This window comes from Hemibagrus wyckioides, linkage group LG24, assembly GCF_019097595.1.
Source record: "Hemibagrus wyckioides isolate EC202008001 linkage group LG24, SWU_Hwy_1.0, whole genome shotgun sequence".
Taxonomy (NCBI): Eukaryota; Metazoa; Chordata; class Actinopteri; order Siluriformes; family Bagridae; genus Hemibagrus; species Hemibagrus wyckioides.
Window position 1 is genome coordinate 19,218,494 of NC_080733.1, and position 26,462 is coordinate 19,244,955.

General features: G+C 46.0%; 3 protein-coding genes and 3 non-coding genes across 8 annotated transcripts in view; 5 read left to right on the forward strand and 1 right to left on the reverse strand.

Annotated features, from left to right (window-relative positions):
• The first annotated feature begins 831 nt into the window (after positions 1-831).
• On the forward strand, positions 832-9,297 carry pabpc1b (poly A binding protein, cytoplasmic 1 b). 2 transcript variants are annotated; one of them, XM_058377199.1, is made up of 15 exons: positions 832-1,578; positions 2,631-2,842; positions 2,929-3,044; positions 3,191-3,330; positions 4,103-4,197; positions 5,210-5,347; positions 5,601-5,696; positions 5,828-6,100; positions 6,290-6,380; positions 6,773-6,883; positions 7,130-7,272; positions 7,362-7,446; positions 7,547-7,677; positions 8,623-8,718; positions 8,859-9,297. In XM_058377199.1, exons 1-14 carry the CDS (start codon positions 1,386-1,388, stop codon positions 8,710-8,712), a joined length of 1,914 nt encoding a protein of 637 aa, XP_058233182.1. In that variant the 5' UTR covers positions 832-1,385; the 3' UTR covers positions 8,713-8,718; positions 8,859-9,297. The 2 variants fall into 2 exon arrangements, with proteins under 2 accessions (XP_058233182.1, XP_058233183.1); XM_058377200.1 differs by having other exon boundaries at positions 2,649-2,842.
• LOC131345531 (small nucleolar RNA SNORA5) lies at positions 3,360-3,495 on the forward strand. Its single transcript, XR_009203497.1, has one exon. It is a non-coding gene; the product is annotated as a small nucleolar RNA SNORA5 (small nucleolar RNA).
• Positions 5,391-5,526, forward strand: LOC131345532 (small nucleolar RNA SNORA5). The gene has a single exon (XR_009203498.1). It is a non-coding gene; the product is annotated as a small nucleolar RNA SNORA5 (small nucleolar RNA).
• LOC131345534 (small nucleolar RNA SNORD67) lies at positions 7,723-7,822 on the forward strand. Its single transcript, XR_009203500.1, has one exon. It is a non-coding gene; the product is annotated as a small nucleolar RNA SNORD67 (small nucleolar RNA).
• Positions 9,298-12,638: 3,341 nt separating the features above from the next.
• On the forward strand, positions 12,639-25,376 carry rnf19a (ring finger protein 19A, RBR E3 ubiquitin protein ligase). 2 transcript variants are annotated; one of them, XM_058377198.1, is made up of 11 exons: positions 12,639-12,839; positions 16,703-16,754; positions 16,886-17,619; positions 18,404-18,612; positions 19,238-19,382; positions 19,476-19,638; positions 20,490-20,604; positions 20,880-21,041; positions 22,170-22,365; positions 22,742-22,885; positions 23,063-25,376. In XM_058377198.1, the coding sequence occupies exons 3-11, from the start codon at positions 17,066-17,068 to the stop codon at positions 23,610-23,612; spliced, it is 2,238 nt and encodes a 745-aa protein (XP_058233181.1). In that variant the 5' UTR covers positions 12,639-12,839; positions 16,703-16,754; positions 16,886-17,065; the 3' UTR covers positions 23,613-25,376. The 2 variants fall into 2 exon arrangements, with proteins under 2 accessions (XP_058233181.1, XP_058233180.1); XM_058377197.1 differs by lacking the exon at positions 16,703-16,754.
• A 151-nt stretch (positions 25,377-25,527) lies between these two features.
• LOC131344745 (uncharacterized) overlaps positions 25,528-26,462 on the reverse strand; it is a 2,170-nt gene continuing 1,235 nt past the window's right edge. Inside the window, exon 2 of the mRNA XM_058377221.1 lies at positions 25,528-26,462. This exon is cut by the window's right edge and continues 228 nt beyond it. The gene's annotated coding sequence lies outside the window, so the exon portion shown is untranslated.

Genomic DNA, 26,462 nt, shown 5'->3' on the forward strand with positions numbered 1-26,462 from the left:
CAGACACACAGAGTGTGACACGATCACACAGCTCCTCCTGAGTGCATCAGAAAGACGACAGGAACAGTTCAGCTCCACTTTCTAAATGATCTTCAGACACTTGTACACACAACAAAAACACAGCAAGGGTGGGATCCGAGGCGCAGAGAGCTGAAAGAACATTAAACAGACGACGTTGACCTCCAGGCATGGGACTGAGTTGACCATTCACTACAGCGTGTGAAGAATAACGCACTCAGTGTTGTGCTGTTCTGGGAAAACCATCAGCAATGAGGCAGTATGAGGAAGCAGAGTCACTCTTAATATCATGAAGTGAATTATTCATTCTCATATACAAGAGCAAACTGCTAACGATGACAGTCTTATTTATTTTTATCACGATGCTCTAACACTGGAGACTCCTTCTCCATACATCAGAACTCTAAAACCATGTTAGTAATGTGGACAGTTGTTCTATATGTATTTTTCAACACAATAATTCTTTAGTGACTGATTTAAAAAAAATAAAACCTCACCCTAAAGCACCCCAATCCCACAGTTAGTGCACTAAGTAGTTCACAGGAAGCATTGTGTGAGACTAACAGGAACCTGATGGACTTTCCTTATGGAATGTTCCAAGATGGAGACAAAGGTGGAGCGTTCACGGAGGAGGGATTTTTTTTTTTTACTAATTTGTTAACGCTAGTTTACTGATGTTTTTCGTAACACGTTATGACCACCGGGGGCGCGCGATCGCGAAACGGCTCGAGCCGATGACTCATATCTTCCCCGGAACGTGAGTGGTACGTTCCGTGTGACGTCACGCCGAGTATAAAACGACCCACTCTGGCAGTTGAACCCTCCCCGAAACCCCCCGGCTGTTAGTGCGGTGTGAGTGCGTGTGTGCTCCGGAGCTAGCCTCGGCACACATTCTAAAAAAAATAAAAATCCAAAAAAAAATTTAAAAAACGTTAAAAACTCTTAAAAAATTTACTTTTCTTGTTTTTTTTTGTAATAAAAAAAAATACCATCGGTGAAGCAGGAGCTGCTCGGTACATCACGAAGGAACTCGGAACTCGACGCGTTTATTAGCTTAGCATATCTGTCAAGGCCCGACTTAACTGGAACTAAATCAAAATCAACTTTTTTGGGGGAAAAGAAACTTATTCGTATCTTAAAAACTAAGCGTTTAAGAATTTCCCGAGTTTTAAACATTAAAAAAAATTTTAATCCGTGATTTTTTTTTTCATTTTCCCCTCGGCTAAGCTAACTGACTAAAAGTCGTCACAGAGAAGTCGCGTGCGCGTGCCACCTTTCCCCCCCCCCGAATCAGCCACCTCTCCACCTCGCGCTGAGGAGAATTAGCCGTTTAAAAGAAAAAAACTAAACAAATCTACGCAAACGAGATGAACCCCAGCGCTCCGAGCTACCCGATGGCCTCCCTGTACGTCGGAGATCTTCACCCAGATGTGACCGAGGCCATGCTGTATGAGAAGTTCAGCCCGGCCGGCGCCATCCTCTCCATCCGCGTGTGCAGGGACATGATCACGCGCCGCTCCCTCGGCTACGCTTACGTCAACTTCCAGCAGCCTGCAGACGGTGAGTGGAAAGATCTAGAAGGAGAGAGAGAGGGGGGGGGGGGAAGTGTCTTAAAATTCCATCTCGGTGACTCGTGACATTCTGGGCCTACCTGCTCCTGCTGTGCTAACCGCTAACATTGTAGCAAGTGCGTAGAAAACGGACATCGGGATCTAACCCCCCCCCCCCCTCCAAAGAAAAACGGGAAGTAAACATTGGTATTTATGTATCTCACACTTCCTGCTCTCTCTAGTCAAACAACAGGTTCTTTAAAAAACTTTTTACCCATCTCTGAATTTTAATCCATGGCTCGAGCCATGGACGCACATCAGGCCCTGCTCAGGTTAATACTGACCACTCAGTCTCGTCAGGTGTTTCTGACCTCTTACACCGGATTAAATACATGAATTTCCTTAATGTGAAGGCACTTGTGCCTCAAGATGTAACCCTGCATGTTTATGGCAAGTTCCAGGTGGTCCAGTTTGAACCTGGGTCTGTCATTGTCACATACATTACTGCACAGTGAAATTCTTCACACATCCCATCCTTGGGGGTTGGGATCAGAGCACAGGGTCAGCCATGATGCAGTGCCCCTGGAGCAGGTGGGGTTAAAGGGCGTTGCAGCGGGCTTGAACCCTGATCTTCCAGTCAGCAACCCGTAGCCTTATAAGCACTTGATCTACCACCTGTCTCAGGGTTTTGTTTAGGAAATGCTTGCATGCTGTCATGAGAAGTCAAAGTTCAACCACTAAATGGTTTACCAGCTGGGAATTCCTGATATTTAATTAGGGACAAGATTATGGAAAAGTGGATGATCGGAAGATGCTTGTGTGCTAATCAGAGGTGTTCTGGGAATGCCATAAAGAGCTCATGATGTAATCGGACCATAACTGATAGTTTCAAGCATCTTGCTCAGTGATGGGATCTGAACACAGAACCTTATGATCCTTCTTCCTTTTCATCCCTGTACCAGTGGTGGTGTGGCGCAGTGGAGAAAAGGAAATCACAATGGACACACTTGATGCATACTAATGTGCTAATGCAGTGTCTTCTCCATTTCTGTGCTGTTTAAGTGTGTTCTCCTCCTCCAGCTGAGCGCGCTCTGGACACGATGAACTTCGATGTAATCAAAGGCAGACCCGTGCGCATCATGTGGTCCCAGCGTGACCCGTCACTGAGGAAAAGTGGAGTTGGTAACATTTTTATCAAGAACCTGGACAAATCTATTGATAACAAGGCCCTGTATGACACCTTCTCTGCGTTTGGCAACATTCTGTCCTGTAAGGTAATGTATCAGTCAGCTGTTTGATCACCTGTGTGTGTTCTCTGCATGGCCTCTTTGCATGAATTTGCTTCTGTGTGTTGTTTAAGGTGGTTTGTGATGAAAACGGATCAAAGGGATACGGTTTCGTGCACTTCGAGACCCAGGAAGCTGCCGAAAGAGCCATTGAAAAAATGAATGGCATGTTGCTGAACGACAGAAAAGTGTAAGTGTGAAGTTTTCACCTGCACTCGTGTGGACACTAATGAGCATGACCTCTACTCTGCACTTGTACTAAGGGTTTGGATTGTCATGTGTGGTTTTTATTATTCACATCTCTGAACTGCACTTCACTGTTTTTTGCTTGTGTAGGTTTGTTGGTCGCTTCAAATCACGCAAAGAGCGTGAGGCTGAGCTCGGAGCCAGAGCTAAGGAGTTCACCAACGTTTACATCAAGAACTTCGGGGAGGACATGGACGACGACAAACTGAAGGACGTCTTCAGCAAATACGGTATGTTCTGTCGTGTGTTTGACATGCATAGCAGCCTAGTCAAATTCAGTGCGTCCTCTGCAGTGGGCTGTACTGGCCAAACGGCTGCCACAGTGACGTCATAGTCCATGGGCCCCGTGTTTTAACAGGGTAGATACTGGGGATAAATAACGGCTATGTACAATCACCAGTAGGCTGTGTGGGTGTGTGCTGGATGTAACCCAGGGATAAACGCATGTGTGCACTATAGATAACTGACGTGAGGTTAAAGCTGTGAATTGCATGTATTTACACACTGATCAGGCATAACATTATGAGCAGAGACAGGTGAAGTAAATAAGACTGATCTCATCATGGCACTTGTTAGTGGGTGGGATATATTAGGCAGCAAGTCAACATTTTGTCCTCAAAGTTGATGTTGGAAGCAGGAAGTTTAAGGATTTGATGGAGTTTGACGAAGGGCCAAATTGTGATGGCCAGACTGGATCAGAGCATCTCCAAAACTGCAGCTCTTGACAGGGTCCTGGACGGCTAAGGCTTATTGATGCACATGAGGAGAGAAGGCTGGCCCGTGTGATCCGATCCATCAGACGAGATACTGTTGCTTAAACTGCTGAAGTTAATGCTGGTTCTGATAGAAAGGGGTCAGAATACAGTGCATCACACTTTGTTGTTTTGGCAGCAGGTGTGACCAACACAATATTGTCAATCTTATGCCTGATCAGTGTAGTGTTATTGCTTTTAGTGCTATACAGATGAAGTGTTTCCTCCTGAATGTTTCTACTCTCTCCAGGTAATGCGATGAGTATCCGTGTCATGACTGATGACGGTGGTAAATCCAGAGGATTTGGCTTTGTGAGCTTTGAGAGGCATGAGGATGCTCAAAAGGTATGGATTACCAGCAATAATGCACTGCATTTTAAACGGTTAAAGCTTCTGGAAACATCTAGCTGTGAAAACCCAAGAGTCCTACAGTAAAAGCAGCTATTTATGTCAAAGGAAGATGTGCTTATGGTGTTAAAGGTCTGAGTCTGGAATTAGGATATTAGTCATAATGATAAACCCCTGACAATGTTGATAATTTAGTTCACATCACCTGTTGGGAAATTATGCAGCAAGAGAACAGTCTGTTTTTCAGGTTGATGTATCGAAAGCTATAAAAATGGCCAAGCATTAAGATCTGAGCAAGTTTGACTAGGGTCAAATTATGATGGCCAGATGACTGGGGCAGAACTTCCTACAAGACTTCCTGTTGACTGGATTGTGGAAGCCCATGGCTCATTGATGCCAGCGGGGAGCAAATTCTACCCCATCTACTTTGACCACACAAAAGCTGATGGAGGCAGTGTGATGTGCTGGGTGCTATTCTGCTCAGGATCTTGAGGTCCTGGCATTCATGTGGATGTTCCTGTGAAATGTACCACCTACCTAAACACTGCTGTAGACCAAGTGTGACCACCAGTTTCTCCTAATGACAGTGGCCTCTTTCAGCAGGACAGTGCTCCATGACATACTGCAATTGAACAAAAAATTGTTCAGGAAAGTTTTGAGGAGCATGATAATTCTGTCTTGGCCTTGGAATTCCCCAGACCTCATTCCAACTGTGGAATATGACGGGCAAACAAGTCCGATGCCTTGGTGGATCTGCTGCTAATGCCCTAGTGCCTGATAACACGGCACACCTTCAGAGGAGCTCTCTAGTGGAGTTCATGCCTCAGTGGCACAACAATAGTTGGTTTTAACGTTAGGGCTGATTTTGACTTGAGTATTTCCACTAGTAATCTGAAAATATTTCATTCTCTCAGCACTCCAAGTTATTGCCTGCCTGACCCCTGAAATGCTCTTTTGGTATTGATTTGTTCTTCATCCTTAAATGAAGTGTTGTCCTGTGTTTCTCCAGGCTGTGGATGAGATGAACGGGAAGGAGGTGAATGGCAAGCTGATCTACGTGGGCCGCGCGCAGAAGAAAGTGGAGCGTCAGACCGAACTCAAGCGCAAGTTTGAGCAGATGAAGCAGGATCGGATGACCCGCTACCAGGTCCGTCCAATTAACGCCTGCTTGAAACAGTGTTTAAATCCTTTGCAGTCCAGTCAAATTCGGTGCGTCCTCTGCAGTGGGCTGTGCTGGCCAAGTGGCTGCCACAGTGATGTCATAGTCCATGGGCTCCATGTTTTAACAGTGTAGATACTGGGGATAAATAATGGCTATGTACAACCTGAAACTTTACTGAGTGTGTATTTGCTAAGCTGTAACTGTTGCTGATCATGATGGTTGTTTTTGGAATGTCCAGGGCGTCAATCTGTACGTGAAAAACCTGGACGATGGCATCGACGATGAACGGCTGCGCAAAGAGTTCTCTCCTTTTGGAACAATCACCAGTGCCAAGGTTTCTAAATTTCTATTTAACATAGTTTAATAGATAAACTCTTGTGTGGATCTTAAGCCTGTTTCTTACAGAAGCCTTTGTAGAGTTGTAGACTGAAACATCACTGTGTGGATTTTTTTTTTTGTTTAAAGGTCATGATGGACGGAGGACGCAGCAAAGGTTTCGGCTTTGTCTGCTTCTCCTCCCCTGAGGAGGCTACTAAAGCCGTGACCGAGATGAATGGCCGTATCGTCGCCACAAAACCGCTCTATGTGGCGCTGGCTCAGCGTAAAGAGGAACGTCAAGCTCATCTGACCAATCAGTACATGCAGAGGATGGCCAGCGTTCACGCCGTACCAAATCCCGTGCTCAACCCCTACCAGACTGCACCGCCATCTGGATATTTCATGGCTGCCATTCCTCAGGTCTGTCATGTCTTCTGTGTTTAGTGCATTTGTTTTTTGGGGGATTTTGTCAACTGTGAATGCTAGCTACAGAATTTGTACTAGAGAACAGGAAGTCCATTCCAGACTCCAGGAGCAAAGCTGTATTGGTCAGACTCTTTGACTGTTTCTTAAACACGTGGTTAAACTTTACTTCTCTTTTGTCCTCAGGCTCAAAACAGAGCTGCATATTATCCAACTAGCCAGCTTGCACAGCTCCGTCCAAGTCCACGCTGGACTGCACAGGGTGTCCGACCTCAGCGTAAGTCCACACACACTGGTCTGTGTTCTAGAGTAGAGTTCACTGACTTTCCAGTAAATCTTCAGACGGATCAAGTTCAGTGGTGAATAAAGCTAATGGAATTAAACTCGGTACAGATTCCCTTTCACTTCTCTTATCTCTACATGTTGAGGTATTTCTGTAGAGAGAAACTGTAAAGGAATGTAGATCTTATAGTTCCAAGTATCTATGGTATGTAACACCCAGTTGAAGTACACTGATTGCTTCATCTCAGTTTTGTGGCTGTGTTGCATGTACTCAGTCTGCAATCCTCCACTTTGTCTTGTTACTCTTCTATAGACGTGTAGATGAATTACATAAGCTTGATTTTTCTGAATTCGAGGACTTACACCCCGCCTCTTTCCCTCCTTCAGACTTCCAGAACATGCAAGCCACCATGAGACCCTCAGCCCCGAGGCCACAGACCTTCAGCACAATGAGACCTGCTTCTCAGGTTCCTCGTGTGATGTCTACTCAGCGTGTTGGTGAGTTCGTCCCGTCACATCAGTACATGCAAATGTATTGAAGTGAAAGTGAAAATGTGCGTTGTTGGCATGAGTTCAGTTCTAGGAAATGTTGAGTATAGTTTCATTAAATCTTTTTGCAAATAAGGTAAAGAAATAATAAAGCTGTAAAACAGGTTCATAAGGCGTGACTTGATTTCTTGGAGTGATGAGATTTGTACCAGCTGCCATCTAAATGACTCATTTTCTCATCTTTCCTTTCTTTAGCTCCTCAGACGGTGGGTCCGAGACCTACGAGTGCTGCGGCGGCTGCGGCGCCGGTGCGCAACATCCCCCAGTACAAATACACCGCCGGAGTGCGTAACCCTCAACAGCACATCAACACACAGCCTCAGGTCTCCATGCAGCAGGTCAGACTTCACTTTCCATTTTTCCCTGCTTTTCTGCTACAGTGAATATTTTATTTCCGTAGTGCTAAGACTACTTCCTGTTTTTCTAGCCTGCGGTGCATGTACAGGGTCAGGAGCCTCTGACTGCTTCCATGCTGGCTGCAGCTCCACCTCAGGAGCAGAAGCAAATGCTGGGTAAGTTTCTGAACTCACTTTGTGGAAATTGTTCTGTTGAGCTTTAGTGTGATGGAGGGTTTTTGTTTTGTTTTGTTTCCCCACTCCCTGCCCTTTCCAGGTGAGCGTCTCTTCCCTCTGATTCAGAACATGCACTCCAACCTGGCAGGGAAGATCACAGGCATGCTGCTGGAGATTGACAACTCTGAACTGCTGCACATGCTTGAGTCTCCCGAGTCTCTGCGCTCCAAGGTGATTAACAGCGTCCAAGATGTCTTTGTTTAGATTGTGTGAGACTGGGGTGATGATGCTGTCCTGTTTGGTGGGGGAGCTCCTGCAGTGGTGGGAACCTTCACTCAGACTCCTGATGACATGCACAGGGGCCATCTGACCAGCACTGACCACACACACCGCCTTAGTTCCTGTATCTCATCTCACATGCCTCTACTTCCCAGTTCTGAACAGGAATGTGATTATGACACAGCAGTATTTCTCTTATGACTGCTACACTTTCAGTGTTTTTGTTCTGTTGGATTGTGATTGGTCAGAATGTGAAAGGGGAAGAGAATAAGACTGATCTCCTCATGGCACCTGTTAGTGGGTGGGATATATTAGGCAGCAAGTCAACATTTTGTCCTCAAAGTTGATGTTAGTAACAGGAAAAATACGGACAGACAAAAACAGGACAAGTGTAGGGATTTGAGTGAGTTTGACCAAAAGGGCCAAATTGTGATGGCTAGACCACTGGATCAGAGCATCTCCAAAACTGCAGCTCTTGTGGGGTGTTCCCGGTCTGCAGTGGTCAGTATCTACCAAAAGTGGTCCAAGGAAGGAACAGTGGTGAACCGGCGACAGGGTCATGAGTGGACAAGGCTCATTGATGCACGTGGGGAGAGAAGGCTGGCCCGTGTGATCCGATCCAACAGACGAGCTACTGTTACTCAAACTGCTGAAGTTAATGCTGGTTCTGATAGAAAGGGGTCAGAATACACAGTGCAGGACAGGTCAGGGCTGTTTTGGGCAGCAAAGAACAATATTTGGCAGGTGGTCATAATGTTATGCCTGATCAGTGAGCACAAGCCTTTTCCTGATCTTGAAATTGTGCTTAAATGGATTAGGTAGAGATGATAAAACTACAGTAGAGGAGCAGCAACAGTGAACAGAAATGGAGGATTGAGTTTGTACTTTGTGTTTCAGGTTGATGAAGCCGTCGCTGTGCTTCAGGCTCACCAGGCCAAAGAACAACAGAAAAATGTGACCAACTCCACCGGCGTGCCAAGTGTCTAAGCCGAGGTACCGGTCATCCCTTTGTCCTGTGTGCATGTGGCATCCTTTGTCTAGTTTATAGGGAGTTTACTTTTATCCCAGCTTTCTCCTTCCACTGTCTAGAAAACATCAGAAATTTTTTAAATCACTGACTGTTTGTTTTTCAGGGACAACGAACTTCCAAAATCACTTCACCGAGGGGGGATTAAAAACCATATTAAACATTGAAAAAACATGGAAAACACTGCAAAAAGATAGAAACGATATTTAAAAAAAAAAAAAAAGCAATGGAACTGAACTCTGCCGGGTCTGGAGAAGAAAACGCTAGGCCTAGTTAATTGTCTAAAAAAAAAAAAAAAAACCTCAAAAAAAGAGAAAAAATGAATAAAAATGAAAAAATGGAAAATTTGATGGTTTTAAAAAAAAATTCCATAAGTATGGGAGGGAGTTGAGACCCTCTAACATTCCTTATTTTATTCATTTTATTCCTAGCCTGCTGTGAGTCCCGGTTCTGTGTGTCAGAGAACCGAGAAGCGCACAGGCAGTGTGAACAGTTCTGCGGAATTGACAACGTGCTTGCTGAGAAATAAATCGGTCATTTAATCAGCCTTGGATTCTGTTTTTGTTTACTATTTAGTTTTATTTACTGCATGCCATTTCTGTTGAAACCTGTAGAGGGCGCTACACCTCAGATTAGATTCCTTATGGCTGTAGCGCCTGGATTGAGACTTTATAGCTGCAGCAGCTGCAGGGGTATATGGAGTATGATTTAAAGCAGAGTTCCCCCACCTTTTTTGTACCATGGACCGGTTCTATACCGGATGAGGTTTCTGCAGCCCTGGGGGGAGGGGGGGGGGGTAGAGGCTGCTCATTTTAGTTCACGCAGCAGGATTTTCAGAGTGGTCAGATCGCGGTTGTTTTCATACTGCACGACTATCTAGGGGAGCATTCAGTCTCGGCTGTGTTCACGATGGATCGGAGACAGAAGGTTTCACACTGCATGACCTCACAATAGGAAGAATCGCCCACAACTGTCTGGTCAGCAAACTGCGTTTCACAACCAAATGGATTCCAGAAATTATAAAGAAATGACGGGTTCACATGTGAGACTGGAAATGGTACCCTGCAAAAAGTTTGAGCTAAATGGTCAGTGCTGGGAACAAGGATTGTGCGTTCTGCATAAGTGACCAAATGAATTCTTTTGCAGTGTCCTGCTGCTGATGTGGCTGGTCAAGCAAATATTTCTGCTTTATTTCTGTTTGATGTGATTGTAAAGATTATTTATTCTGATATAACTAAGACATTTCTTTCTGATAAAAACCTATAAACTCTATTAAACTGTAATTGTGCTCCGACTGATGCTGTGCTTGCTGATCTTGTGCTCTATAACTCCTCCATGAAATGACCACTGCCCTATGTCTCTCACTCTCATTGGCTGTAGGTCAGCGCCGAGGTGTTTTTCAGTCACAAATCCTGTCACACTGCAGGACAGGTCAAGATATTTAGCATGACAAATATTTCACAGGCATCGGCGATTCTCTCAGATCGCGTCTTTGGTCATTCACTCTGTGAGATTGTCCGCTTGCGTGCACGAGCTCTGATTTACCTCTGATTTCGAGCATTTGTCTGCGATTTTGCGAAACTAATCAGAGACAGAAAATCATGGCTAAAATCGTGCAGTGTGAACTCTGCTGTGTCAATGTGGGAGTGAGGTGCGGGCGGTAGTGGCGATTTTTTTTTTTTTTTTTTTTTTTTTTTTTTTTTTTAATAAATAAAATACATATAATTTAAAGTTATATAAATAAAATGAAAAATTTCTTTGTGGCCTGGTGGTTGGGGACTCCTGGTTTAAAGCATCAGTTAGCTTTCGGGTAGGCTGGGGTCCGACCATTACTCCCTACTACACAAGTGTGTGTTGATTTTAAATCAGGTTGAGTTTTGTATGTATTATCATTACAACTTCAAATCTGAGGCTCCTGTTACATATTGCTGCTTTAACCCTCTTAAATTTACAAATTAGTTACATTACATAATATAGATATTAATGGACAGTATAATACTTTATTTACCATATGATCAGCTGTGGAAGTACACTGTATAGCCAAAAGTTTTGGGACACCCTTCCAGAGTTCAGGGGTTGGGCTCCGCCCCTTAGTTCCAGTGAAAGGAACTCTTAATGCTTCAGCTTCATACCAAGACATTTTGGACAATTTCATGCTCCTTGTGGGAACAGTTTGGGGATGACCCCTTCCTGTTCCAACATGACTGCATACCAGTGACCAAAGCAAGGTCCATAAAGACGTGGATGAGTGAGTTCAGGTACTGATGATGGACGAGAAGGTCTGGCTCACAGTCTCTGCTCTAATTCATCCAGCTAATCTCTCTCTTACTGGAGTTCATCAGTTAATAATGAATCAGCACAGACGCAGTATCACACAGTGCTCACGTATCTAATGAAGGGACATGAGGCGTGTTTGTTAAACCCACAAAATCCTCTTCATTTCTAGTCATTCTTCATGAAAGCAAACTCTAATGTGATTTAAAAACACACTGATAACTGAGGAGTATGATTTTATCTGAGATAAGACATTACTTTCTTTCCCTAACTGTTCTGTTAATGTATAATTTCGTGTTCTGTGTGTTGAGTTTGTTGAGGTGTCTCTCACCCTGTCGATAACAAATCACCTCAATCACACGTGTTGCACCCTCAGTCATCTCCAAGCAGGAGTGATGAACCTCATCTGTCCTGTCTTCATCTGTTCCCTCATTACTACTCTCTCTTTTCATCTCTTTTCCTCTCATATCTTGTATGAGGTGCCCCCCCCCCCTCTGTGTCTCTCTCTCTCTCTCTCTCTCTCCCACTCCCACTCTCTCTCTCTCTGTCCCCCCACCCCCGGTTGATGTCTGCAGCAGCACAGGTTTTTCTTGAATCTTCCCTGTCAACCCCCCCCCCCCGGACACACACAACCCTGCTTTGGATTTCTCAGTTTCGGTCTCCTCAGTGAAATGCAGTTCATTATTTACAGTAAATTTAAGATGAGAATCTTTTATTAATGTGATGTCATAAGAATAACAAGGTACAATAGATGAAATGTATGAACAAATTTTTTTCCACTTTTCTTTTTTTACTTTCATTTAATCCACACTAGTTGTGTTAAGTTCACAGCTAACAGTCAACATTTTGTCCTCAAATTTGATGTGTTAGAAGCAGTAAAAATGGACAAGCGTAAGGATTTGACCTTTGAGTTTGGCCAAAAGAGTCAAATTGTGATGGCTAGACCACTGGATCAGAGCATCTCCAAACCTGCAGCTCTTGTGGGGTGTTCCTGGTCTGCAGTCCAAGGATCAAAAGTGGTCCAAGGAAGGAACAGTGGTGAACCGTGCTGGTTCTGATAGAAAGTGTCAGAATACACAGTGCATGAGAGGTCAGGGCTGTTTTGGGCAGCAAAAGGGGGACCAACACAATATTAGGCAGGTGGTCATAATATTATGCCTGATCAATGTAAATGTAACCATCTGTATAACATCTGTACAGTGCACTAAAAATGTTGGAAAAACTTTCCAGCTTTTTCCTTTGCTATATTTAGATTTCAAATCAGAATTTGACAAAAAAAACTATTAAGTTATTTACTCACGTACAACATGATAAATACCGTAAAAAAAATACGCCCGAAACGAAAGTCAACGAAGTCACATCTCGCGAGAACACCCGAACAGAAACACCCCTCCTTTGGGGGGAAAATCTCGCGAGAACATTTTCCGTAACGTTCCGGAGAAGCCGAGTCAGAAGAGGAAACAGGGCTGTGTCCCAATCCGAGCCGTATCGTCTTTAAACACACACTCGAACGTGTCCGCCATCTTCTTTAAGCCGCCACCAGAATGAACCCGCCCTACGCATGTGACGTCACCTAGTCAGCTATGGAAGAGAGGTGAAATGATTTGAGACGCGACCCCGCGGTCAGCGCACACAGACACAGGGAGTTGTCGACTCGGCCCTAAGTTTTTTTTCTTCTTCTTCCCGGACCGAGCAACAAACAAAAGTTGTGTGTGTTTTATTTATTTGTGTTTTTTGTTCTGGGTTTATTTTAATCTGAAGCTTTACTCGCTCTGTTTGGAATAAAATGCTGCTGTGTCGGTGACTCGAAAAGGTAAATATCACGTTTTTTGTTTGTTTTTTTTTTTTTTAAAAAGTGTGTGTGTGTGTGTGTGTGTGTGTGTGTTTAAACCGTAGGTTAATTTTTTACCTAAAAACAAACTCGCGAGCTTTGGACACAAACACGGGGGTTATAAACATTTTATTACTTATAGTGTTTAAAAATGTTGTATTTTTTGCGGTTGATAAAACAAAGCTAGCCCAGCTAGTTTACAGCCTGGCTAGGCTAGTTAGCAAAGGGACGCTTATTAGCAAGCTATGTGCTAGCTGAAAGCGTTAGCACGCGCCGACAACTTTCTTTTCTTCTTTTTTAAGAAATAAAAACAACGGTTTCATATTAAACGAATAAATATCATAAAACACACACAGACATCAGGTACTGAGGCGTCAGTGTTGATGTTTGTGTAAAATAGATAAGTTTTTATAAAGTAGTGTTTATGTGGGAAATTCACCGTTTAGCACCGAATTTATTTCGCTTATAAATACGGAATAGGAATGTTAATAAACGTTTAATAACAGGTCACGAGACGTTCGCTTTGTTTAACCGGAACAAAACAGCTGTAAAATACCTGCTCGAGTTATTATTATTATTATTATTATTATAAATTACCTTTTGTACCTTTTATCAGCTGTAAATATTTTGAATTATTTTTGTGAATGTTGTGAAGTTTCACCTTGGACACAGAAGCCGGGGAGATGTGGTGTGATGTTTCTGGTTAATGATGAGGGGTGATGAAGGCTGTGTGTTTATTCTGAGAGAAAAGTCCGGATTCAGAACCGAGTTAATGATGAACACATCCTCTTTATAGAACAGATAAGTGTCCTGTGTGAACATTAACCTGTCTCTCTCTCTCTCTCTCTCTCTCTCTCTCTCTCTCTCTCTCTCTCACTTACTGTCTGTCTGTCTCTCTCTTTCTCTGTCTCTCTCTCTCTCTGTTCTGATAGTTAGGTAGAAGTACAGTGGTATGTAGTCCTCTGTTGATCCACACTTAAAGAGGGTGATGCGGCAGGGCTTTAGTGCTCATGTTCTGTTGAGATCTCTCATCTCCTTATGTGTACACACTGTTCAGACCTCCGCATCATCATTAACAACATCACCACTAACTAACCAGTCTAGACTGCATTCTGGGAAGTTGAGTTCAGTCATGTCTTGTGTGTGATGTGAGTGTGTGAGTCTCGTCTCGTGAGTGTCCTGCTGACCGGACAGTTCTGTAGAAACCAGAGCCTGAACTTCTGGTCTGTGTTTCACTTGTTGTGACTCAGAACCACGTGACTTCACTCAGACAGGAAGTGTTAGAGATGAGAACAGCACTGGGGTGTTACACTGGATATGCAGTCACGTGGACTCATTCAGGCTGTAACTGGAAACATGAATCGTGTTCAGATCAGATCTGTGAGGAGCAACTGAGCTCGTGTTCAACTCTGACCTCACTGGAGCAGATCGTGAAAGATGTGTGTGAGAGCGAGAGCGCCCCGTGTGTGAGAGCGAGAGCGCCCCGTGTGTGAGAGCGAGAGCGCCCCGTGTGTGAGAGCGAGAGCGCCCCGTGTGTGAGAGCGAGAGCGCCCCGTGTGTGAGTGGCCTGTTTGTCAGACTGAGAGAGCGCCCCGTGTGTGAGAGGGAATGCCCGTGTGAGAGAGCGCCCCGTGTGCGAGAGAGCACCCTGTGCGTGTGTGAACAGGAGGTGTTGTCATAACCTGATAGGAGTTTATACATGAACACAGAGCTGAACTCTCACTGTGATTTATTCAGAACACCAGACACTTCATTATGATGGTATTGTGTGTTTACACAGGGGTGTGTGTGTGTTTAAAGTGTGTTATCTACATCCTGTGTGACGGGACAAAGTCTCTTCTCAGAATGGTGAAAGAGATCGATGTGTTTCAGGGATGTTCAGTCAGCATCGCTTCCGTCCTGTGACGGTCATCCACCTGACCACACACAAAACACACACAGCTTTATTTATTCTGTTTAAACCCTGTCTCTGACCACACCGGGGCTGCACGATTATCACGCAGATCATCATTGCTGAGTATTCCCATGTAATTGTCCACTGAAATGAATGTGGAGTGGACGGTCCAGTCACACACACACACACAGAGGAAGTCGTTACTACTCTGTAACCTCACCATTCTCATCCTGTTCCATACAGATGGTGGGGTGATGATGATGGTGGTGATGATGATGATGGTGGTGATGATGATAAGCAGTGATGAGTGCGTATTCTCGTTGTTAGCACAGAGGTAATGAATGGTATTGAGTTGTTAGTTTCTACAGCATGTTGGTTCTGATCCGATCCCTCGGTCCATATCAGTGCTGATCAACAGAGACAACAGCTTTTAAATTTACCTGCAGCTCCGCCCCACACTGGCCCCTCCCCCAGTGATCTGAACTTTACTCAACACACTGAGTGTTATCTCAAAAGAGCGCGGATACACCCACACCGGGTCTCACTGTAACGCACTAGTGGGCGGAGTCACTGTTACCATGCCAACGCTGAACATGACGACCCCCAGTGAGTTACAGATAGAGTTTAATTTTAGAACACAAGCTTTTATCTGATTACACTCACTTTAGTGTGTGTGTGTGTGTGTGTGTGTGTGAGCACTAAAATGCCACAATGAGGAAAACTTTTCTTGTGACAGGAATGTTGCAGGAAATTCCTTTAATAAACTTCTTACAGAAATCCTGTCCCCTCCTCTGTGTGTGTGTGTGTGTGTTTCTCATAAAAGCTGCAGTTTCCCTTTTCCCCTCAAACACTTTCATGTTGCAGACAGTAGGAAGTCTGTAAACCAAACCGTCACACACGTCATTTAATACTGTCTTTGGGCTGACTGTGGAAGTGGTGTGTGTGTGTGTTCTTATAAAAGCAGCAGTTTTCCTTTTCCCCCTCACACACACACACGTTGATGATAGGAAGTCTGTAAACCAACATACACAATGTACATGTAAACTATTAGATGTGATTATAACGATTGTTTAGATATGTGTGTGTGCATCTGCTAATGGGCTTATCTGTAGTTTCCTGGTGGTTTCTATGGTAACTCTGGTAGCTAGTGTGATGTGGCAATAGCAGTGTCTCACACTCTGGGTCAGTTGTTACTCCTTCTGTGAAGTGATATTAAAGCAGTCAGTGTTAAGGGGTGAGGCTTAGCCCATGGTCAGGTTATACATCATCTGTGAAGTGTTATTAAAACGGTCAGTGCGATTGTCCTGTCATTTATTCCGCAAGAAATTCTTAAGGTTTTGACGTTAGAATGTGTTAAAGACCTTTACAGTGTTCAGAAAGACCAGATTTCTTTTCCTAGATCAGACCTTCACCGATTCACATCACAACGTGTAGCGTACGTGTCCGTTTAGGGTAACGAAGAGCGTCGGGTCAGTGATGGAGTTCGCCGTTAACAGGGTTTCATCTTTTCTGTGTACGCTGCAGGAATTTCCCTCCTCAGGAATGTTGTTTGCCTTGAGCAGCGGCCTGCTCGCATTTTCAGACCGTGAGACTCGCAGGACGTCTGGAAGGAGTGTGTGTGTGCGCACGCTCACATAAATGTGTGTGTTTCATTACAGTAATCTATTTTGGCTGTGTGTGCAGTTTTCCTGAATAGATTCCTGGACACGGGATTGTGCCCCTGTAGCTGTGGAGTAAAGTGTGTGTGTGTGTGTGTGTGTGTGTGAGAATGATCTGACCTGTTTGTGTTTGTGCTTTATGTTAAATGTTCACGACTGCATAAAAAGCAATAATAATGTCGTTTTGTAAGAAATTTAAATTGACCTTCACAAACCTGCAAATCGTGCATGACTCGCATTATCTAACTCTGTTGCTCTCATTTGCATAAAATTTGAATATGCTAAATTTCCAGCCCGTGTGGAGTCAGAGATTTGTTCAGACTGACCGACTCGTTGGTGATTCAGGTCAGCAGAGTTGATTCAGTTCAGTGGTTCAGTGAAGTGATTCAGAGTCAGTGTTGATTCAGTTAAAATGATTCAGGCTTTGCTGGTCTATGAAGTCAGTAATTGACTCAAACTTGTGTTTTCTTCCTCAGATCCTGTAGAGATCCATTCTGGTGACGGCGATTCAAGGAGGTCTCATGATCCAGTTGCAGTCTCCTCACCGCCATGTCTTAACACCCCATCCTCTACACTGAAAGCCCCCTCCCTCTCTCCCTCTCCCCCTTCCCTCACCTTCCTCATCTTTTCCCAGTCCCACTGTTCCTCACAGAGAGATGAGTCTGAATCATCACCAGACCCCGGACTCTGAGCGGGAGCTTCCCTCCTCCTCCAGAAAGACGCCGAAAAAGCGCGGCATCTCACTTCGGTCGCTTTTCCGAAGACGCCGCTTGGACCCGAAGTCTCGCAAGTCGCGAGTGCTGGCCAGCGGCTTGGACGGCATTGCTAGCGTCGAGAGCGTCGTCCAGTCGGAAATGCAGCAGCCGCAACAGCAGCAGGAAGTAGCGTCCACATCCACGTCGTCCTCCGCGTCTTCTGAGTACCTGGAATGTCCCCTGTGCCTGCTGCGCCACTCCCGAGACCGCTTCCCCGACATCATGACGTGTCACCACCGCTCCTGCGCCGACTGTCTCAGGCAGTACCTGCGCATCGAGATCTCTGAGAGCCGTGTCAACATTAGCTGCCCCGAGTGCTCCGAGCGCTTCAACCCCCACGACATCCGCATGATCCTCGGAGACCGCGCCCTCATGGAGAAGTACGAGGAGTTCATGCTCCGGAGGTGGCTCGCTGCTGACCCGGACTGCCGCTGGTGCCCCGCCCCTGACTGCGGGTAACGTACACACACTTACACACATTTATATGTACCACAGACTTGGTTAAATACACACTTGCACTAGGCACAACATGTGTAATAACACACTCATTTCTCTCATTCATCTGCATAATAACATTTAATGACAATACAGTAACATCTGACCAGATTCTACACACTCTTCAGTATAAAGATGTTGAGTGTTTCAGGGTGATGAGATGGTAAGTGATGAGATGTTTGGTTCTTGAGAAGTTCCCAGAGTCCATCTCTGTACCGTGAGAGTCAGGAATCTGTGGCAGGTTCTGATTAAATTACTGATCAACAGATTTCCTGCTCCAAAGCGAAAATGAGGCTTCATAAATTACTGAGTAGAATGCAGGCGATCCTGTTGTGAGGTGTGGTGTTCCTGACATGGGTGTGTGTGTGTGTGTTTCCGACCTATGACTTTGCTGATAATCAGCTTTTCACCAAAGCTGAGGTACTGGGACGGAACCGGTGGCTCATATTTTCAGGCGTATGGAACGTCACCATGGTGCTGTTTGTTTTCTCATGGCTATCAGTGTTAGCGTTAATGCTAACATCCTGTTGCTATGAGTCTGGATTTCCATGAGTCATGACCACCAATGTTTATTTTCCAGTTAAGCATCTGTCGAGATTAAAAAAAAACAACTAGCGAATAGAGTGTGTGTGTGTGTGTGTGAGAGAGAGAGAATGCGTGTGTGGGTTGTTCATCAATTAAAAGCTAGATATTGTGTGTGTTCTGAGGTGTCACTATTCAGTATATTGATGTGGTGTGTTTCAGGTATGCGGTGATAGCGTTTGGTTGTGCGAGCTGCCCCAAGATCACGTGTGGACGTGAGGGATGTGGAACAGAGTTCTGTTATCACTGTAAGCAGCTGTGGCATCCAAACCAGACGTGTGATGCTGCCAGACAGCAGAGAGCGCAGAGCCTGAGACTGAGACCCTTTAGATCCTCCTCACTCAGCTACAGCCAGGAGAGCGGCGCTGCAGGTAGCACACACTCACACATACTGACACATACACACTCATGCTGACACACACACACACACTCATACCGTCACAAACTCAGACACACACACTCATACTGTCTCACATATACACACACACACACACACTGTCTCACTCACTCACTCACTCTCTCATACACACACATTGTCTCACTCACTCAGACATACACACACACACTGTCTCACTCACTCACTCTCTCATACACACACATTGTCTCACTCACTCACAGACATACACACACACACTGTCTCACTCACTCACTCTCTCATACACACACATTGTCTCACTCACTCACAGACATACACACACACACACACTGTCTCACTCACTCACTCTCTCATACACACACATTGTCTCACTCACTCACAGACATACACACACACACACACACACACACTGTCTCACTCACTCACTCTCTCATACACACACATTGTCTCACTCACTCACAGACATACACACACACACACACTAAACACAGTGAAGTCGGCCAATCAGGATGCAGGATCTTTTTCATATTAGGGAGACCAGACCTCATACTCAAGAAATGTTAATGTAAAAAACAGAATGCAACAATATAGTGTGTGTGTGTGTGTGTGTGTGTGTGTAGCTGACGATATAAAGCCCTGCCCCCGCTGCGCTGCTTACATCATCAAGATGAACGACGGGAGCTGCAATCACATGACCTGCGCCGTGTGCGGCTGTGAGTTCTGCTGGCTCTGCATGAAGGAGATCTCTGACCTGCACTACTTAAGGTAAACACACACAGACAATCCGAATATGTTTCTATAGCAACATAAATGTAGCAGTTGTTGATGTGACTGGTCTTGACCCTCCCCTCCCCCCAGTCCTTCGGGTTGCACGTTCTGGGGTAAGAAGCCGTGGAGTCGGAAGAAGAAGATCCTGTGGCAGTTGGGAACGCTGGTTGGAGCGCCCATCGGCATTGCGCTGATCGCAGGCATCGCCATCCCGGCCATGATCATCGGGATCCCGGTGTACGTGGGCAGGAAGGTGCGGTCACGTCACATAATATCAGTCACAAACATCCACACCCACATGACGTAGTGTAGTGATACTGAGTTCTGGATGCTGTTTGGTCAGCAGGTGTTGATTAGTTCTCTATAACGTGTCCTCTGATCAGCGTCAGGATGCTACACTTCACCACAGTGATTGTTTTCCAATAAGTCCTGAACCCCCCTCACCGCAGTGTGGACGGCCCCGCCCTCACACGTGCCTCAGATACGTGTGTTTATGAGGAGCGAACGCCAAGGAGTGGACTCGCTCCTCCACATTCTGCCTCCTTCACGACACGCTGCTCTAGACTCTATTTTATTTGTGTGTTGTTTTCTTTTGTCGTCGAGATAACAGCTGACTTCCTGGATTCCATGGAGGTCACAATGTTTTGCTGCTTCGCATTCTTCTGTTTTTCCATTCTCGCTTCATTCCGACATCGTACACAACGTTCCTTTTTCATTCCAAAAAAAAACAAAATCATTTTTTAGCATTCAGTCAGATACAAAATACATGTAGTGGTGCCAGAACAAACAGAAATACTCCACTGATTCATTTAAAAACGAATTCATTCTAATAATTTACTCCACATGTGTTTGTATTGAATCTGTAATTTGTGTAATGTAATTATTACAGAATAAATATACTCTTTCTTCTTCTTCACGTGATCTCGGGGAGATTCGAATGGAGCAGTTTCCTGTTGTGGAATATTCCAGATTATATCATAGGATTGAACGTCTTTTGTTGTAGAAATGAAAGTTCACCCACATTCACGCGTCCATCAGAAATAAAGTTAAATACGTGTCGACGTTTGGAGAAGTTTCATCTGAAACACATTCGTTCCTCCACAGATTCACAGTCGCTACGAGGGAAAGGAAATCTCCAAGCACAAGAGGAACCTGGTGATCGCCGGCGGAGTCACGCTGTCCGTCATCGTCTCGCCCGTAGTTGCCGCGGTAACCGTCGGTAAGCGCTTAGTGAATGTAGCGTGACCGAATTCAGCGTTTGTTTATAATTCCCTGCCAGAAGAGAATCAAATACATGTTCATTAAAGAAATTAGATTGTAGCATTAAACCCTGAAGATAAAAATGTTTGGTTTCCATAGCAACAGCTGCTCTCCAGCCAATCGCAAGTTTATGGAAACATCATGAATGTGGGACATCATCATGAAATTAGCTTTTTCTCAAATCGAGCTGTTTGTTTGTTTATTTGTTTGTTTATTTATTGTGTGTGTGTGTAGGTATCGGAGTGCCCATCATGCTGGCGTATGTTTACGGCGTGGTTCCGATCTCTCTGTGCCGCAGTGGAGGGTGCGGCGTGTCGGCCGGGAACGGGAAAGGAGTGCGCATCGAGTTCGACGATGAAAATGACATGAACGTGGGGGGCGGTACAGCAGTGACCGGTGAGTGTCCCTCAGTAGGCTCCCTACTCTGTATCCACTACATCCTGTCCCTCAGTAGGCTCCCTACTCTATATCCACTACAGCCCGAGTGTCCCTCAGTAGGCTCCCTACTCTGTATCCACTACATCTTGTCCCTCAGTAGGCTCCCTACTGTACATCCACTACATCTTGTCCCTCAGTAGGCTCCCTACTCTGTATCCACTACATCCTGTCCCTCAGTAGGCTCCCTACTCTATATCCACTACAGCCCGAGTGTACCTCAGTAGGCTCCCTACTCTGTATCCACTACATCTTGTCCCTCAGTAGGCTCCCTACTCTGTATCCACTACATCCTGTCCCTCAGTAGGCTCCCTACTGTACATCCACTACAGCCCGAGTGTCCCTCAGTAGGCTCCCTACTCTGTATCCACTACATCCTGTCCCTCAGTAGGCTCCCTACTCTATATCCACTACAGCCCGAGTGTACCTCAGTAGGCTCCCTACTGTACATCCACTACATCCTGTCCCTCAGTAGGCTCCCTACTCTGTATCCACTACATCCTGTCCCTCAGTAGGCTCCCTACTGTACATCCACTACAGCCCGAGTGTCCCTCAGTAGGCTCCCTACTCTATATCCACTACAGCCCGAGTGTACCTCAGTAGGCTCCCTACTCTGTATCCACTACATCTTGTCCCTCAGTAGGCTCCCTACTCTGTATCCACTACATCTTGTCCCTCAGTAGGCTCCCTACTCTGTATCCACTACATCCTGTCCCTCAGTAGGCTCCCTACTGTACATCCACTACAGCCCGAGTGTCTCTCACTAGTCTCCCTCCTCTCTCTCTCTCTCTCTCTCTCTCTGTAGAGGACTGCATTTCAGTCTGCTTGCTCGGCTCCCCGTTATCTTTTTATGCGCCTTTTAGTTGCTTTGTGTCCTTGAGCGTGTCCTTGTCCTTGTTCAGGCACTGAGCGTAACAGGAACACAGGATTTTGTTCTTCGTACTCCGGGACCTGTGTTTTTTCGCTGTGTGTTTGTGTCCCCGAGACATGACCTGGCGTAGGAAAGAAGGAGGCATGTCCATCACACACAGTACTGTGACTCCGAGTACACGGCTCAGTTGTGTGTTTTTTGTGTGTTTGTGTGTACAGACAGTACGTCTGTGGCTGAGACGAGGCAGAATGCGAGTATCGGAGGCAGCGTCGGCGGTCTGACGGGAAGCCTGAGTGCCAGCGGGAGTCACATGGAGCGAATCGGAGCCATGAGGGACAACGTGAGCGAAAACGCCAGCACCATGGCACTGACAGGAAGTCTGTCAGGCAGCACCGTGGGCCACTGCTTTAACAGGTCTCTCTCTCTCACTCACACGCACGCACACACACACACACACACACACGTCTGATCCACTTCCTGAAGTGAGTCGATTCAGAATCGATTAGTTTCTCTCTAGCTCAGATTCTCTCGGACCCCAGTGTGAATCTCACCTGCCCCATACAAGACCACACCAGGGTTCAGTTCAGTCACTAAACCCATACACTGTGCTCCAGCTGCCCCCTAGTGCTCCAGCTGCCCCTTAGAGGTCATTATTAGCAGCTGCTATCAGAACAGGGTTATGTGATTTCACAAGTCTCCAGGAGCAACATTCTTCTCAACTGAGCTAATGAAGCTTTTCAAATATATATTGAGTGTTAGAGAACGCTGCTCATGGTGTGTGTGTGTTTAGGCTGGAGGTTCAGGCTGATGTACAGAAGGAGCGCTGCAGTTTGAGCGGAGAGTCCGGCACGGTTAGTTTGGGGACAATCAGTGACAACGCAAGTACCAAAGCCATGGCTGGATCCATCCTCAATGCCTACATGCCTCTGGACAGGTGAGGAAACACTGCGTGTTCACTTTGAACTTTCACCTCAGCACAGGTGTGTGTGTCAGGGCGTGTCCTATAGGGGTCAGTCTACTGTAAATACTGAAATTCTAGCTTTCTCTAACACATGCAAATGTGAACCTGGGTCAGTATATGAGTTAACTGTTTCCTGTGTGTGTGTGTCAGAGAGGGCAGCAGTATGGAGGTGCAGGTGGATGTGGAGTCTAAACTGGGGAAGCTGAGACACCACAGCGGGAGCAGCAGCATGGAGGAGGGCAGCACCGGGGGCCGCGGCGTCTGCCCCTCCACCTGCCCCCACGAGGGCAAATACGGCTCTGGGAAGAAGAGCAAAGGAAAGATGCGTAAGAAGACGGGCACCAAGATCAACGAGACACGTGAGGACATGGATGCTCAGCTGCTGGAGCAGCGCAGCACCAACTCCAGCGAGTTCGACTCTCCGTCTCTGAGCGGCAGCCTGCCCTCCGTCGCCGACTCGCACTGCAGCCACTTCTCCGAGTTCAGCTGCTCCGACCTCGACGCCTCCCGACCCCCCAACGCCATCAGCCCACTTCCCGAGGTGGAGAACGACCGGCTGGAGAACGGCCCCGCCCCCCGGCCGCTCTGCTCCGCCCCCCTCAGCCCGGAGAGCTCTCCTAAAGAACGCAATAACAACACGGCTCCTCCTCCTCAGCCGAGCACGCCGGCGCGCAATGTCTGTATTCAAACTGAGATTTAGCGCTTGAGCTAACCCGACGCTAGCTTTCGACCCTAACCCCGAGGTTGCACATGCACACGCACAGACACTCTCTCACACACACACACACACACACACACACGCACACACACTCTTACAGGTTACATAAAAAAAATATTAAAAAAGACTCCAAAAGTCTTCACTTAGTCATTTTCAGGTGTGATGAAGATGATGATGATGGGCAGGTGTTACAGCAGGTGACTGACAGATGCGGATGTGATGATGATGATGATGATGATGATGTAGCTGTCGATCACTTCAATGCCTCTGGTTCAGCTGTGGCTGAGGGTTCGGGCCGAGCCTCATGTCCAGAGCGTGTGCCGATATTCAGAACTCCACTTACTTTCTTCAGTTACACACACACACACACACACACACACACACACACACACACACACACGGTTATACGGAACAACAATCGGATTCCATCCCAAAGTATTATTTATGACTGTTGTCATAACAGAAAGTGTTCCCTTTGAACTACATGTATTAAACCCCGCCGGCCAATTGAGCGTTATTTCTGCCACTGATGTGTGAGATGTATTTTAATTCTGTTCTGGTTAACGTTAAACACCATCCTCTTTAGAAAAACAGGTTCCTCAGGGGTTTCCTCATGGGTTTCTCGTGGGTTCCTCAGAGGTTCCTCAAGGGTTTTTCAGGGTTTCCTCATGGGTTCCTCGTGGGTTCCACAAGGGTTCCTGAGAGGTTCCACCTGGATCACTTTCTGATGAGGAAACAAACCCTAAGAACTTACACTCACTCTTTTTCTCTCTGTTACTCATCTGATCTCAATATCATCCCTGTTAGGTATACTGTGACGCATCACTGATTATCGGCACATGTGGACACACACACACACACACACACACTGAGATTTACAGGCCTGGTTCTATCTGTGGTTGGAGGCTTTTTTTTTTCTTAGTGACTTTATTTGAGGAGAGTGTGAGATGTTCTGGAGATGTTCTGGAGATGTTCTGGAGATGTTCTGGAGATGTTCTGGAGATGTTCTGGAGATGTTCTGGAGATGTGGTGTTTCCTCAGAGGGACCAGCAGGAGATTGAGAGCAGATGGTGTTTTGTTTTTTTTCTTGTTCTGTAACAGTAATTTTTATTGTAAATGATGATATATATTTTCCTTTTCTTGTTGAAGGTATGGTTCTTTTCGTTTCATGTTTTCTCTTTTATTTTCCATTTTGGGAAAGGATGTTCAGTGTCGAAGCCCTGTGTGGGGGTCTAAACTTTCAACACAAACCCGTCTGAGATCGGATCAGGACTGAGCGATGACGCAGAATCGGTCACTGGATCATCAATCAGTTCCAAAGTTAAACATCGAATCATTTCTCTGGTCAGTTTTGGACAGAACTGATGATGAGGGGAGTGTGTGTGTGTGTGTGTGTGTGTGCGCTTGTGTGAGTGAGTGTGTGTTGCTGCATCACTCGGTCCTCATGTGGAATCGGTTCATTTATTTGCTAAACACTGATTTGATCCGATCGATCAGAAGGATCCGCTTTACTCCCTGTGGTTAAGACTCTTAAGGCTATGATGGTAAACACACACACACACACACACACACACACACACAGGTTCAGGTGGAACACGATTAATACGTGGTTCTGGGTCCGTACCCGTTTGGACTCATGGTGCCTTTTGGATTTAAACAAGAAGCTGTTTGAGTTTCTTCTCGTTCCTCCATTCTGTGTCTTTCAGAATTAAAAATAAAAAGAGAATCAAACCCAGCTCAAGTGCATGAATTGGTCTCCAGTCTCATGTCTGTGATGTCATTTCCTGTTTTTATCATCCATCAAAGCCACCACTTATAAACTACAACTAAAGATCATCTGTCAGAAGTTCTGCCCACTGTGGGCGTGTCCCAATCCATACTGAGCTCCAGACTGAGTCACTGACTCGTTCACTCACACTGACCTCCACAGAGTCACTGACTCACTCACACTGACCTCCACACTGAGTCACCGAGTCGTTCACTCACACTGACCTCCACACCGAGTCACTGACTCGTTCACTCACGCTGAACTCCACACTGAGTCACTGAGTCGTTCACTCGCACTGAACTCCACACCGAGTTGTTCACTCACACTGACCTCCACACTGAGTCACCGAGTCGTTCTCTCACACTGACCTCCACACCGAGTCACTGACTCGTTCACTCACGCTGAACTCCACACTGAGTCACTGAGTCGTTCACTCGCACTGAACTCCACACCGAGTCGTTCACTCACACTGACCTCCACACTGAGTCACCGAGTCGTTCTCTCACACTGACCTCCACACTGAGTCACCGAGTCGTTCTCTCACACTGACCTCCACACTAAGCCGCTGACTCGTTCACTCACACTGACCTCCACACTGAGTCACCGAGTCGTTCTCTCACACTGACCTCCACACTGAGTCACCGAGTCGTTCTCTCACACTGACCTCCACACTAAGCCGCTGACTCGTTCACTCACGCTGAACTCCACACTGAGTCACTGACTCGTTCACTCACGCTGAACTCCACACTGAGTCACTGAGTCGTTCACTCGCACTAAACTCCACACCGAGTCGTTCACTCACACTGACCTCCACACTGAGTCACCGAGTCGTTCTCTCACACTGACCTCCACACTAAGCCGCTGACTCGTTCACTCACGCTGAACTCCACACTGAGTCACTGACTCGTTCACTCACGCTGAACTCCACACTGAGTCACTGATTCGTTCACTCGCACTGAACTCCACACCGAGTCACTGACTGAACTGAACACTGACTGGTTTTAGAAAGCTTTATTTATATATTTTATTCCTCAGTAATATTTACAGCATTAATGACTCTCACT

Excerpts from the sequence above, each read along its gene's own strand:
- pabpc1b (XM_058377199.1), top strand. The coding sequence starts at position 1,386 with ATGAACCCCAGCGCTCCGAGCTACCCGATGGCCTCCCTGTACGTCGGA. Across the intron at positions 3,045-3,190 it reads TTGCTGAACGACAGAAAAGT|GTTTGTTGGTCGCTTCAAAT; the intron begins GTAAGTGTGAAG and ends TTGCTTGTGTAG. Across the intron at positions 6,884-7,129 it reads GATGTCTACTCAGCGTGTTG|CTCCTCAGACGGTGGGTCCG; the intron begins GTGAGTTCGTCC and ends TCCTTTCTTTAG.
- rnf19a (XM_058377198.1), top strand. The coding sequence starts at position 17,066 with ATGAGTCTGAATCATCACCAGACCCCGGACTCTGAGCGGGAGCTTCCC. Across the intron at positions 18,613-19,237 it reads CCAGGAGAGCGGCGCTGCAG|CTGACGATATAAAGCCCTGC; the intron begins GTAGCACACACT and ends GTGTGTGTGTAG. Across the intron at positions 19,639-20,489 it reads CGGTGTACGTGGGCAGGAAG|ATTCACAGTCGCTACGAGGG; the intron begins GTGCGGTCACGT and ends GTTCCTCCACAG.